At 56.1% G+C, this 11,861-nt stretch overlaps 1 protein-coding gene across 4 annotated transcripts in view; it reads left to right on the top strand.

Moving 5' to 3' along the window:
• Positions 1 to 11,861, top strand: part of Adgrb1 (adhesion G protein-coupled receptor B1) — a 67,888-nt gene that overhangs the window by 17,729 nt on the left and 38,298 nt on the right. For all 4 annotated transcript variants that reach the window (XR_003377487.1, XM_026782504.1, XM_026782505.1 and 1 more), the window contains exons 3-13: positions 3,633 to 3,794; positions 4,492 to 4,602; positions 4,995 to 5,159; positions 5,254 to 5,418; positions 5,671 to 5,844; positions 6,379 to 6,543; positions 6,650 to 6,751; positions 8,146 to 8,252; positions 8,402 to 8,596; positions 9,234 to 9,302; positions 9,863 to 9,971. Coding sequence is in view for 3 of the 4 variants with exons in the window: in XM_026782504.1 (XP_026638305.1) it covers positions 3,633 to 3,794; positions 4,492 to 4,602; positions 4,995 to 5,159; positions 5,254 to 5,418; positions 5,671 to 5,844; positions 6,379 to 6,543; positions 6,650 to 6,751; positions 8,146 to 8,252; positions 8,402 to 8,596; positions 9,234 to 9,302; positions 9,863 to 9,971 (1,524 nt within the window). In the remaining variant the exon portion in view is untranslated. The remainder of the gene's footprint in view (positions 1 to 3,632; positions 3,795 to 4,491; positions 4,603 to 4,994; positions 5,160 to 5,253; positions 5,419 to 5,670; positions 5,845 to 6,378; positions 6,544 to 6,649; positions 6,752 to 8,145; positions 8,253 to 8,401; positions 8,597 to 9,233; positions 9,303 to 9,862; positions 9,972 to 11,861) is intronic.

Raw genomic sequence — 11,861 nt, 5'->3', positions numbered from 1 at the left:
TTGAGGTTTGGGATGCAGTGAAGTTGTGGGGTGATAGAGAGGCACCAGGGTCCACCATGGAGATTCTGGTGCCATCTTGGCAGTGTAAGTGGCTCTATTTGCGTGTGTGTGTGTGTGTGTGTGTTTATGTATAAATTTTAGAGAAATCCAGAAAACTGGCTTCAATGCGCATCACAGACAATATTTCTAGAAGTAAAGAACAAGACAAGGCCCTGTGGAAATGCTGGGTGTGTCACCGTCATCCACGGGGAAATTCCCATGTGCCTTAGCTCTTACTGTGTCACCTGTCTCAGCTCAGTGCCAGATCTGCAAGAAGTCCTTGTGACCTAAATTGGGTCATGCTTCCCACGCTGAAGGGAGGGTCAGCAGCCTCTCTGATAACTGAGGACAGAGGCCACTTGTCTAAAGTCTCCAGCATGGACTAAACATTTTGGGCCTTTATATAAGATACCTTCTCAGGACAGGAAACATCCAGAATTCCAGCAGCAAGAATTCCCTACAGATGTGGCTTGCTTGATCTTCAAGTGCCTTGGTTTCCCCGCTGAGAACTGGGGTTAGAACGGTACTCATTGGTAGAGCCTGCCTGAAGCCTAAAGGAGGCTGTGCAGCGATGGGATCAGGGAGGTCAGTGCTTCACAGAGGACAGTGAACTTGGCCACTCGGTCTGTCTTGGGATCCGACTGCCCTTTTGTGGCCCTGATGGTTGCTGGCAGCCTGCAGATTGTGGCTGAGTCAGGACCTGCCGGGTGAAGGAAGGGCTGTGGAGGAACTATGTGGACAGGTTCCTCAGCATTCCCTGTTCTGCCCTTGGTGTCTCCCTTGTTCCTGGTCCAGGAGGTCTAGACCTAGCTGTTGGTACCAGTGCCTAAGCACTTCATGATAGTCTTGCTCTAGCTGGGTCCCTGGAGAGGCAGGGGTCTTGCTAGCTGCCTGGGCAGGGACTGTCCCTGGACCTGCCATGAGAATCTGGAAAGCTGAGTGGCATTGTAGATGAACCAATCTGCTGCTCAACCTGCTGGAGTAGGGGTCCATCTGCTGGAAGAAGATGGAAGTGCATGCTTCCCTTCCTCCAAAGGAGATCCCTGGGACTCCGGAGAGACTGGCTGGGGGAAGGGATCTCCTTCCTTCCCCCATTTCAGACCACTTGGGTGCAGGATCAGGGGAACCCACTACCCTCAAACCAGGACATTAGGGTGGGAAGGGTACCGGAGCCCCCTCACTGCACACCCTCCCTCCTGGGTGGCCAGCCTGCCTGGCCAATAATTGGCTCTATTCATGCCTGTAATGAGATGGAAATGAGACCGCCAGACAGAGGGAGCATTGAGCAGGGGAGAATGACAGCTTCTTTCCGGGCCTGGAGGGGCAGCCCACCCCGGAGCCCTGCCTGCTCCTTCGCTGCCCCCTTGTGCCCACACAGCCCCGACGCACCTCTGTGTCCCCCAGTGCCCCTCACTTCGGCCCCAGGACTTCTTCCTTCATAATGCTCCCTCTGGCATGAATGCTTTCAGTCTGGGCAAACATTTATCGTGTCAGCTGTGTGTGAGGACACACATTAAAAATGAAAATGATAATAAAAACAGCAGTTACCATTTTCTGAACATTCATTAGTGGAAGGAGTGTGGCCAGCATTGGGGAATCAGTCTGTGGCTGAGATCAGGGCCCAGTCTGTGATGGAGGATCGGGGATCCGATGCCTAGGATCCTAGGTCTGTGATAACAACCAGGGATCAGTGTCACCGAGGTCAGATATTGGCCTGTGACCAGGGCGAGGAATCAGTATATGTCTAGGATCCGGGATTAGTATACTACCAGAATGAGGACTCAATGTATGAATAGGGTTAGGAATCCGCATGTGGCCTGGATCAGGGTTCGGTGGGACCAGAGACAGGGGGGCTGGGCCAGAGGAGGGCATCCATCCTCTCCCCCAGCTTCTGATATGCCCCACCTCTTTCCTCCCCTCCCCCTCCCACATCTTCACCACCTGGGTCACCAAGGTAACCAGCCCCGAAATAGTGGGTGTTTTGGCAGCTGAGGCCTAACCTGGGTCTATCCTGAAAGGCTGTGTGCTGCAGCAGTTGCCATGGGAACTGAGTGGCATCCTCCGATTAGCCCAGCTTGGACACCCTCTCTCCCACCCACTGCCAGTTTTCACATCACTCAGGCTTCCTTGTGGGGGCTGGGCTGGAGCAGTGAGGGGGCACAGGAAGGATCCAGAACCCTGACCCCACCCTGGGCCTGATCAAAGACTCCCCGGCTTCTTTGTCTGGAATCATGAGACAGGAATGGCTGAGGCAGGTGAGATCCCTGAGGCCAGAAAGCTGGGCCCTGGTTGGTCCTGGCAGGTGGCTTTCCTGGGGCTGGTGGGTGGGGCAGAGATCTGGAATCCTGTTTGGTTCAAGACCTGGAGTCTGACCTGGTTGAGAGCTGTTCCTGCTTGTCCTGAGTTAGAGCATGTGACCAGCAGCCTCAGAGCGGCCACCTGGGCCCTGTCTGTGGACAGCTACTGTCCTGCCCTACCTATGATGCACCTGAGGCTGTGCTGGAGACGCTCTGCCCTCTCGCTCTCAACTTTGTCTTGGTGAAGGTGACACTTCTTACCTTTCCCGTATCCTTGCTGTGCCCTTGCCCCCACCCTTGGGGCTCTGAAGCGAAGATGGCTTTAAGACAGGATCCTCCGTGCTTAAAACCATTACTCAGATCTTGAAACCCTGACTCCCTAGCTCAACACCTGGGCAGACTGGGTTTTGGGGTCTCTATAACAGGCACAGGGGCATGGAAGATGGTCCTTCCCAACCTACCCATCTCAGAAGGGTGAGCCCCCCCCCCCAAAGAGCCGCTTACTCCCTGGGAACCCAGCGCCCCCTGCTGGTGCAGCCAAGCAGAACCGAGAGGAGAGGCAGACTCTGGCTGCAGTTCTTTCCGAACCCTGGAAGTTGACTGTCCTTGAGATGATAATGCCGAGGTCCACGGAGCCATCAGGTGGGACTGCTCTGGGACCCTTCACCTCTGAGTTCTCACCTTAAGAGATGGGGCCTCTTCCTTCCCATCACTACTTAAGCCTGGTGTAGCCATGAGTGTCCTGGACTTATTTATCCTCACCTTGCTTAGTAGGTGGGCAGATCTGTCTAAGGAAGGCAGATCTGTCTAAGGAAGGTTTCTGGGCTACCAGTTATGGGAGTGGCTACTCTCTACCTCATGCTCTGGAGTGGAAATGTGGAGGACTTCACAGGTTCTCACATAGACAGGAATGTGAGGAAATAATCTCAGGGGTTTGAGCGCCGTGGGGAGGATGGATCTGTGTGTTTCTGAATGGTGGCCTACACTGGTCTCCAGGCTTCACACTGTAGGGAGCACGGGTGGGCAGGAGCTGACAGTCTGCTCAGCAAGGCAGCCCTGAACATCAGTGTGTATTTGTCCCAGACCTAGCAAGGACCCTCTGGCTCGGAGGTGACACAAGCTCTCTAGAAGGAGCCCTGACCTAGGGGCAAAGTTCCCCATGGCTTCGCCCTGCCTTGCCGTCTTCCCATCCAGACCTGACCTCTGCTTACGCTTTCAAAGCCCACAACCACCTCTTCTGGTCTCCGCTGGACCCCAAAGATGGCAGGACCCCAAGTCTCACTCTTGTTCCCCCAGGTGGCTGGAAACTGTGGTCCTTGTGGGGTGAATGTACGCGGGACTGCGGTGGAGGTCTGCAAACTCGAACCCGTACCTGCTTGCCCACCCCTGGCGTGGAGGGCGGAGGCTGTGAGGGCGTTCTGGAAGAAGGGCGTCTGTGCAACCGCAAGGCCTGTGGCCGTGAGTGGGCAGGGCATGGGTGGGGCTGACGTGGTGGGCGAGACCAAGCCTGGAAGGGTTAGGGTAGGGACGCTAGGCTAGGGCTTCAATGGGAAGAAGGTGGGCGGGGCTTTGAAGAGCTGACAGTGATTGGGGCCCTGGTTGCTTAGAGGCGGAGATTTGACCCAGGAGGAAGCAGGGTACCTGGAGCTCCGTGGGACTAAATAAGGCTTCCTTATCAGATGGGGGTTGGGATTCTTGAGGCTGCCCCGCAAGTCAGCTCCAGCAGGATAAGCCTCCGGGATGTATTTCTCTAATAAGGCTTTCTAATGACCTCATGCATTTTTTAGCTGCTTCCATAAAGTTAAATCAAGTTCTAATGAGACTGTCACTCTTCAGGTTTTGTTTTGGTTTGTTGGATGCACTTTCCTGAGGAGACAGTCTTCTCAGGAGCCTGGGGAGGCCCATGCATATCTCACAGGGAGGAAGGGATGGGATGTTGGGTAGGAGGAGGCAGGAGACACTCTAAGGGGCTGTCCTTCCTGTGGTCCTGTAGGGACTTCACAAAGGGGCCCATAGTGAGCTGAAGAGTTGGTGCCGTGGATGGGGTCCCCCACTTGTCCGTTGGGGTTAAATTGCTCTGGTGATAGTAGCTGGCCACCTGTGGCCAAGGGCAGAGGGAATCACACAGGGATGCTGACCTGAACCCATCCCACAGCCACTGGGCGCACCAGCTCACGGAGTCAGTCTCTGCGGTCCACGGATGCCCGGCGGCGTGAGGAGTTCGGAGACGAGCTGCAGCAGTTTGGGTTCCCATCCCCCCAGACTGGTGAGCTGGCAGGATGGGTAGGACTGGTTTACACACAGCCCTAGGCGGGGAGAGGGGGAGACAGCTGGCTTCTGGGGCCAGGTTGGTAATGGCTAGTAGTTGCCAATAATTCTAATAGCTTATTGCTCATCTCTTCTAGTTGGTGCCAGACTCCTGCTCCTTGCAGACTGGCTTAGGGGAGCTGATAGGAGAATAGAAGCCTGCCCCAGCCAGACCCAGACCCTGGGGCTTCCAGCCATTGGGAAAAATAGGCTATCTTGAGACACGGGCCCCAGCCCGTGGCCTGTTACCCCACAGCAAGGTCCTGCCTCCCCAAGTGGGCCTCCAAATCTGGCGCCGCCTTATGGGAGGGGGCATGGCAGGCCCATGATGCTGCAGGGCTGGACCCACAGGTGACCCAGCAGCCGAGGAGTGGTCCCCATGGAGCGTGTGCTCCAGCACCTGCGGCGAGGGCTGGCAGACCCGCACCCGCTTCTGCGTGTCATCCTCCTACAGCACTCAGTGCAGTGGGCCTCTGAGGGAGCAGCGGCTCTGCAACAACTCGGCCGTGTGTCCAGGTGGGTGGAGCCGAGCACGGGGCGGGGCTTGGGGTGGCAGGGTGGGGCCTCTGGGCTGGGGAACAGCCCGATGGCTTCCCATCTCTCTCCACAGTGCACGGGGCCTGGGATGAGTGGTCACCGTGGAGCCTCTGCTCCAGTACCTGTGGCCGTGGTTTCCGTGACCGCACACGCACCTGCAGGCCCCCGCAGTTTGGAGGCAACCCCTGTGAGGGTCCCGAGAAGCAAACGAAGTTCTGCAATATTGCCTTGTGCCCTGGTAGGTGAGAGGGAGTGCGTGGCTGGGGGTTTGGGATGGGCCCAGCAGGCACTGGCCCATCCAGGGACCCAGCTTGACCTATTTCAGGTTCACCTCAGGGTGCTGAGGGGTTAAAAATTCAGACTATGCTAGGTTGAAGTGGGACCTTGTGGCATTCCTTCCGCAATCCCAGGCGGGTGTTTTAGTGTGTCTGAGGCCAGGCCTTGGGGTGCTGGATATTCACACCAGCTTCCTGTTCCCTTCTTCCCCCGGGCCGGGCAGTGGACGGAAACTGGAATGAATGGTCTAGCTGGAGCACCTGCTCCGCCAGTTGCTCCCAAGGCCGCCAGCAGCGGACTCGAGAGTGCAATGGTCCTTCCTACGGAGGCGCTGAGTGCCAGGGCCACTGGGTGGAAACTCGAGACTGCTTCCTGCAGCAGTGCCCAGGTCAGGACGCCCTCGCGGGGCTCAGGGAAAGGGCAGTGCGTATAGGGTGGAAACAGGGGCATTAGGATGCGGGTTAAGGGTATTAGGATGGAAGTACAGGGTGGTGGAGGTGGGCTTGGGGTACAGGGTAGTGTGGTGCTCAGGTCAGGGTGCTGGCTAGGGTGTCAGAATCGAAGTACAGGATGGAAATGGTAGGGTGGTAGGGACAAGTGCAGTTCAGAGTGGTGGGGTTGGCTGAAGGGTTAGTCAGGCTCAGGGTGGAGCAGTGGAGTCGTGGTCAGGTGGCAGGGTTCAGCTGCATGTGCCACCTGACTTCTTTTTGAGTCAAGCTGGTTTCAGACCTCTCTCTCCTCCATTGATCTCAGTTTTCTGCCTCCTCATGGTCCTGCCCCAACACTTCTGGGGCTTTTTTCCTTGTCTCATCTGAGTACTGTTTCTTTATGTCCCCCTGGCCCTTGGCCCCACTTCCCTACTGATCCTGGGTTCCACCTCTGCTTCCTGTCACCTGTGTCCTATGTTTGGCCACCCTTGCAGTGGACGGCAAGTGGCAGGCCTGGGCGTCATGGGGCAGCTGCAGCGTCACATGTGGGGGTGGCAGCCAGCGACGGGAGCGAGTCTGCTCCGGGCCTTTCTTCGGGGGAGCCGCCTGCCAGGGCCCCCAGGATGAGTACCGACAGTGTGGTGCCCAGCGATGTCCTGGTGAGAGCCTTCCCACTTGCATACTAGCTCAGAGGGACCGGGAACAACTGAATGTCACGGCCCATCATCCCAAACCCTGTTCGCCTCACTGTCTGGCCCCTCGCAGAGCCCCATGAAATTTGTGATGAAGACAACTTTGGGGCCGTGATCTGGAAGGAGACCCCAGCTGGGGAGGTGGCTGCAGTCCGGTGTCCCCGCAATGCCACAGGTAAAAATGGTGGTCCGAGAGACCCTGCTCTGTCTCTATACAGCTGCCCTCACAGACTTGGTCTGAGACCTGCAGCTCATGCAGCCCTTGGGGGTACTCATGCCAGATGGCACCAGATGGGACATCATGGCAGCCATTGTGTCTTGAGTTCACAAGGGTCAGGGCACATGCCGTGGTCTCTTCTTGAGAGGTCCCTTTGAGCATAGACAGCTCTGTGAACCTGATGCCATTGCCCCTGTACTGGTGGGAAGCAGGCATAGGGCAATCAGCATACCTACGGTGGGCTTGCATTCTGTAGGAGAGAACACAGGTAGCAGTTATAGTCCTGTGTCATCCCTGAAGACTGATGGGGTACTTTCAGAGGGTATGAAAAGCGGGTGGACTCCATAGGGAAGAGACCTGCCCACCCACAGGCATTGGTCTTCTTCACTTGGTTTGAAAGAGTGTGAGTAGTTTTCATATCTGGGAGGTCACAGGGAAGGAGGTTGGGAAGCCAGTTCAAACCCCAGCTGTGCCCTTGTTTGCTATATTGCTTTGGGGAAGTGACTTCGTTTTCTCTGAGCTTCAGTTTTCTCTTCCATGAAATGAGGGCTTCAGGTGATCCTTTGCGTTGGGCTGCTGTGGGCAGTAGGTGAAGTGACCAAATACGTGCAGGGGAGGTGATAGGCGCTGAATATTGCGAGTCATGCCTACTCTCCCTATCCTTGGTTACACTGTCTTGCTGGCTTATTGCAAACCCCGAGAAACAGGGAAAGACAGCGCCCATCCCTCACGGTGTCCTTTCCTGGTCTTTCTCTACCTTCATAGTCACTGCCTTTCCCTTGTTGTTGCTCCTGTTTAAGTTCGTAGCCCAGACTTCTGTGTCAGGCACTCTATGGCTCCTGTCTGGTGATAGGGCTGGAACCATTCCATGTAGCTGTCACCGTGTATTTATTTACTCTGCTGTCCCTGCTCAGAAATCTTTCTGGGGTTCCTTTGAGAGCAAGATAGTGTTTCAGGCTGTTGATTTTTGATACCAAGTGGCCCCAGGAGGGTGCATCAGTGTCCAGGGGCCAGCAAGGTCCCTGAAGACCTGTGAATGTGCCAGGACATGGCAAGGGCTAGAGAACAGCTGTCCCTAAGTCTCTAGATTGCAAGACTCCAAGAGAGGCTCTGGCTGAACCCAGAAGCCACTGCTTAGCTGAGGATCCCACCTCCACCCAGCAAAGTTCCTGAAGTTCTGGTGCCTGCTGCTCTCCAGGTCTCCAGGGACCTAGAGTAGAACTGAAGTATGTGGCACATAGGCTTGCCTCGAGGTCGCTAGGGTCCCAAACAGAGCACTCCTGCCTGAGAGTTGTGGGTGGGACCCCAGAGCTCCTTGGTGAGCAGTCATATGAGGAGTAGAGTTTCCTCAGGCCTCATCCTGCGCCGCTGTGAGCTGGACGAGGAAGGCATCGCCTACTGGGAGCCTCCCACCTACATCCGCTGCGTCTCTATCGACTACCGGAACATCCAAATGATGGTGAGGCCAGCCCCAGGGGCTCTGGGAAACGTCCCCACTCTTTGAATGTGAGGTTGGGGCTGTGGGGCCCTCCAGGCATCAAAGCCCCTGGCCCCCACCTGCCTGTGACCTGCAGCAGTGACAGCATCCAGCCCTCTCCATCTCCCTAGACCCGAGAGCATCTGGCCAAGGCTCAGCGTGGGTTGCCAGGGGAGGGAGTCTCGGAGGTCATCCAGACCCTGCTGGAGATCTCGCAGGACGGCACCAGCTACAGCGGCGACCTGCTCTCCACCATTGATGTCCTGAGGAACATGACAGAGATATTCCGCAGGGCCTACTACAGCCCCACACCCGGGGATGTGCAGGTGACTCCCAGGGGCAGCCCCAGGGGAGAAAACTTGAGGAAATATCAGAGGAACCAACCCAGATCCCAGTCAGACTAAGTCCCAGTGTTGAGTGTGGGTGGGGCTGTGACCCTACCATGAGAGTGAGCTTTAAATATGATTGGTTACATGCTGAATCCTGACCTGGACATAGGATAATATCTGATCCAGATCATATACTGAGTCCCAATCCAGTTTGCATACTGAGTCCTGATCCTGCTCACAATGACCTCTGACCCTGATGATAGACTGAACCCTATCCTTGGTCAAAGACTGAGCCTTGATCCAGACCGTACTAGTTATGGATGAAGTCATCATCCTGGATCCTGCTCACACACTGAGCCCTGTCCCTGCTCACACACCAAGCCCTGGCCTTGGTCACATATAAGTCCAGACCCTGATTAAACACTGAGCCTTGATCTGATTCTGGCTACACTTTGTGCTCTGACCCTGGTCCCACACAGCTTGGATCCTGGTCACAGACTGAGTCCTGATTTTGGTCATTCACTGAGCCCTGGTTCTAGTCTAAACTGAGCCCTCGTCCTAGGCCTAGGCTGAGCTGTGATCTCCATCACACACTGATGCCTTGTTCCCTTTCCCTGGCCCTTCCTATTTCTAGAACTTTGTCCAGATCATCAGCAACCTGCTGGCGGAGGAGAACCGGGACAAGTGGGAGGAGGCGCAGTTGGTATGTGTGGAGGTCTGGAGCCCCCGTGTTAGCCATGGGATCAGGATAGGGGCAGGCAGCTCTAGGCCTCCTACATCCCAGGCCAGCCATGGTAGGGCCTGGCTTTGGTAGGCTTTGTTTCTCCACCCATGAAAAGACAGTGGCTCTTCCCTGGGGCTGAATGAGGAGAGCAGGAACTTTTGTTAACATCACTGAGCACGTCCAGAAGAGGGGGTGTGGTGACTCTCCCCAACCGCTCTCCTCCTTCCATCTGACCTCAAACCTCTTATCACACTAACCCCAAGGCAGTAGCCCTCATGGTGGGTATTTGGAACACTTTTCCTTCCTACAGTGTAAGAGCCCCTGCCATGTGCCCAGCAGCAGCTCTGGGCCTCTGAGCTTGTGGGTAAAATGCAAATGGGCACTCAGAGGTCAGCAGCCTGCTACCCTGCTTTGCAAGGGAATGACCCATAGGGCCCAGAAAAAAAGAGACCTCAGAGGAGGGGAGGAGGCAGGAGGACAAGGGAGGGCACAGGCACCCACCCCCACAGCTTGAGCTCCTCCACTTTTCCCTACCCCAGATGGGTCCCAATGCCAAGGAGCTCTTCCGGCTCGTGGAGGACTTTGTGGATGTCATTGGCTTCCGCATGAAGGATTTGAGGGATGCCTACCAGGTGACCGACAATCTGGGTAAGCCCCTCCCCCCCATGACCTGGTTCCATGCTTCTGGGTTTCTGCCTTATTTCTCTCATCTGTAAGGAACCAATGACCCCACCCTTCTGCAGCCTCTGATTGGCATTACTTACTAGCCTGGGGCTTCAGTCAAGTTCAGAGGGTTCATATCAGGAGCCCTTTGGGACCTGGAGATCCCATGCCAGGGACCTATGCAGGAGTCCAGCGAGCCCTGGGATTGAGGCTCACCTCATCCTGCCACCCCAAAGCCACCTCTGCAGCTGCTGTTTTACTGCCCTTCAGCCTATAGAATCTTAGTGCAGCGGGGCAGGGGACTGGCATTTGCCTGGTTGCAGTTTCCTCCTTCCTGTATTGTAAGAGTGAAGCTGTAGACTGGTCAGTGGGCCTGAGAGTAACTGGTAGCTGCCCTCACAAATACACGCCAATGCTGAGATGACCCCCTATCTGGGTGTCAGCTCTGCATCCCCCTGAGGATGTGATCCAGCCTCCCACTCTGAGTCTTCATCTTCACTAGTGCCCACTCTTCCAGCATGAGGCCCCTGTCCTCTGGCCTTGGAGTCCCCACTCTGCCCTAGACTGACACCTGTCTCCTCCCTAATTCTCTCCCCTACCTCCACCTCCACCAGGTCAGACTGGCCCTTTGCACTTCAGGCTGACTTTACCCTTCTTCGTCACTGGGCCTCTTGCTTACCTGACCCTCCAGCCTTGGCCCCAGGCTCCATCGGCCTTCAGTGCCATGCCTTCCCCCAAGCTCCCAAAAGCTTCAGTGTCCATGTGAGCCTGAAATCCCAGGTCTCTAAAAGCCCAGCTCACAGGACCTAGGAGTCACATGTTTCTGCCTCTCTACCTCCCTGCCTTCCGCCCACAGGGCCATCTTTCAGAGGGTTGCGGTCACACTCATCTCTCCCTTTGCTTTCTGCCACTTCTAGATTCTTCCCTCCCTGCCCTCTCCTCTCCTTGGGACATGTCCCTCTTTTTCTTGTCCTCTGCAGGAGGCTTGTCTGGCTACTCTGTATGGGAACATCACCCCACTTTATTGCCACTACTGACAGGCCATGTCCCCATTCTGTGAGCACCCCAGAGGGCTCTGCTGCCCACACAATCTCCTCAGCACCTGTAATGGCCCTGTGTGCAGTTGGGACCAAAAATATGTGTCAAATGAGGTGGTGTGCTCATTCCCTGGGAAACTCAGCACTGAGAACCAGCTGGGTGCTGACATTCAGAGGGAGGCTTGTCTCTGTTCCCATGGTCTCTGATAAGGTAGGGGCATGCCGTCATGGTCCCTGGAGGGCAGGGCCAGATGGGGAGGCTGCTGAACCTGGCCAGGCAGAGTCGGTGGGACAGAGCAAGTGGACACAAGGACCGTGCCTGGGGTGCATGGCCTGGAGCTCAGCAGCTCCCTCTCTCCCTCATCATTACAAGTAGCCCCAGGCTGTGGCCCTAGTTGAAGGGTGGAATGTGTACCCAGAGAGCATGGATGGAACTGGAAAAGCTACCTCACTTACTGGGGCCCTCCCTTTGTGATCCTCCCTTGGATCACTGGGCCAGTGCACATGAGCTGGAGGGAAGTGGGTGGCAGGCAGGGAAGTCCTCTAGGATGTTCCCTGAGGTGGAGAAGGGACCGTCCTGCTGAGATTGGTGCTAGGCTGGAGCCTGGTCCTGAGTGAGCTGGGATAGCCCCCAGGGACTTGTCCGCTGCCTGGTGGAGGCTTGCCAGGCTGGGGTACAGGACAGTGGCATTCTACCTGACTACACTACCCAGAATTCTCCCTCCACACCTGCTGCTCCTCCCTCACCAAGGCTTCCCACCCAAATAGAGAGATCTCATGCCTAAAGCTCAGTCACACACACACACACACACACACACACACACACACACACACACAC

The sequence above is a fragment of the Microtus ochrogaster genome, chromosome 15 (genome assembly GCF_000317375.1).
Source record: "Microtus ochrogaster isolate Prairie Vole_2 chromosome 15, MicOch1.0, whole genome shotgun sequence".
NCBI classification, from domain to species: Eukaryota; Metazoa; Chordata; class Mammalia; order Rodentia; family Cricetidae; genus Microtus; species Microtus ochrogaster.
Note: the sequence above shows the minus strand (reverse complement) of the source record. Positions and strands in the feature narration are given on the sequence as shown.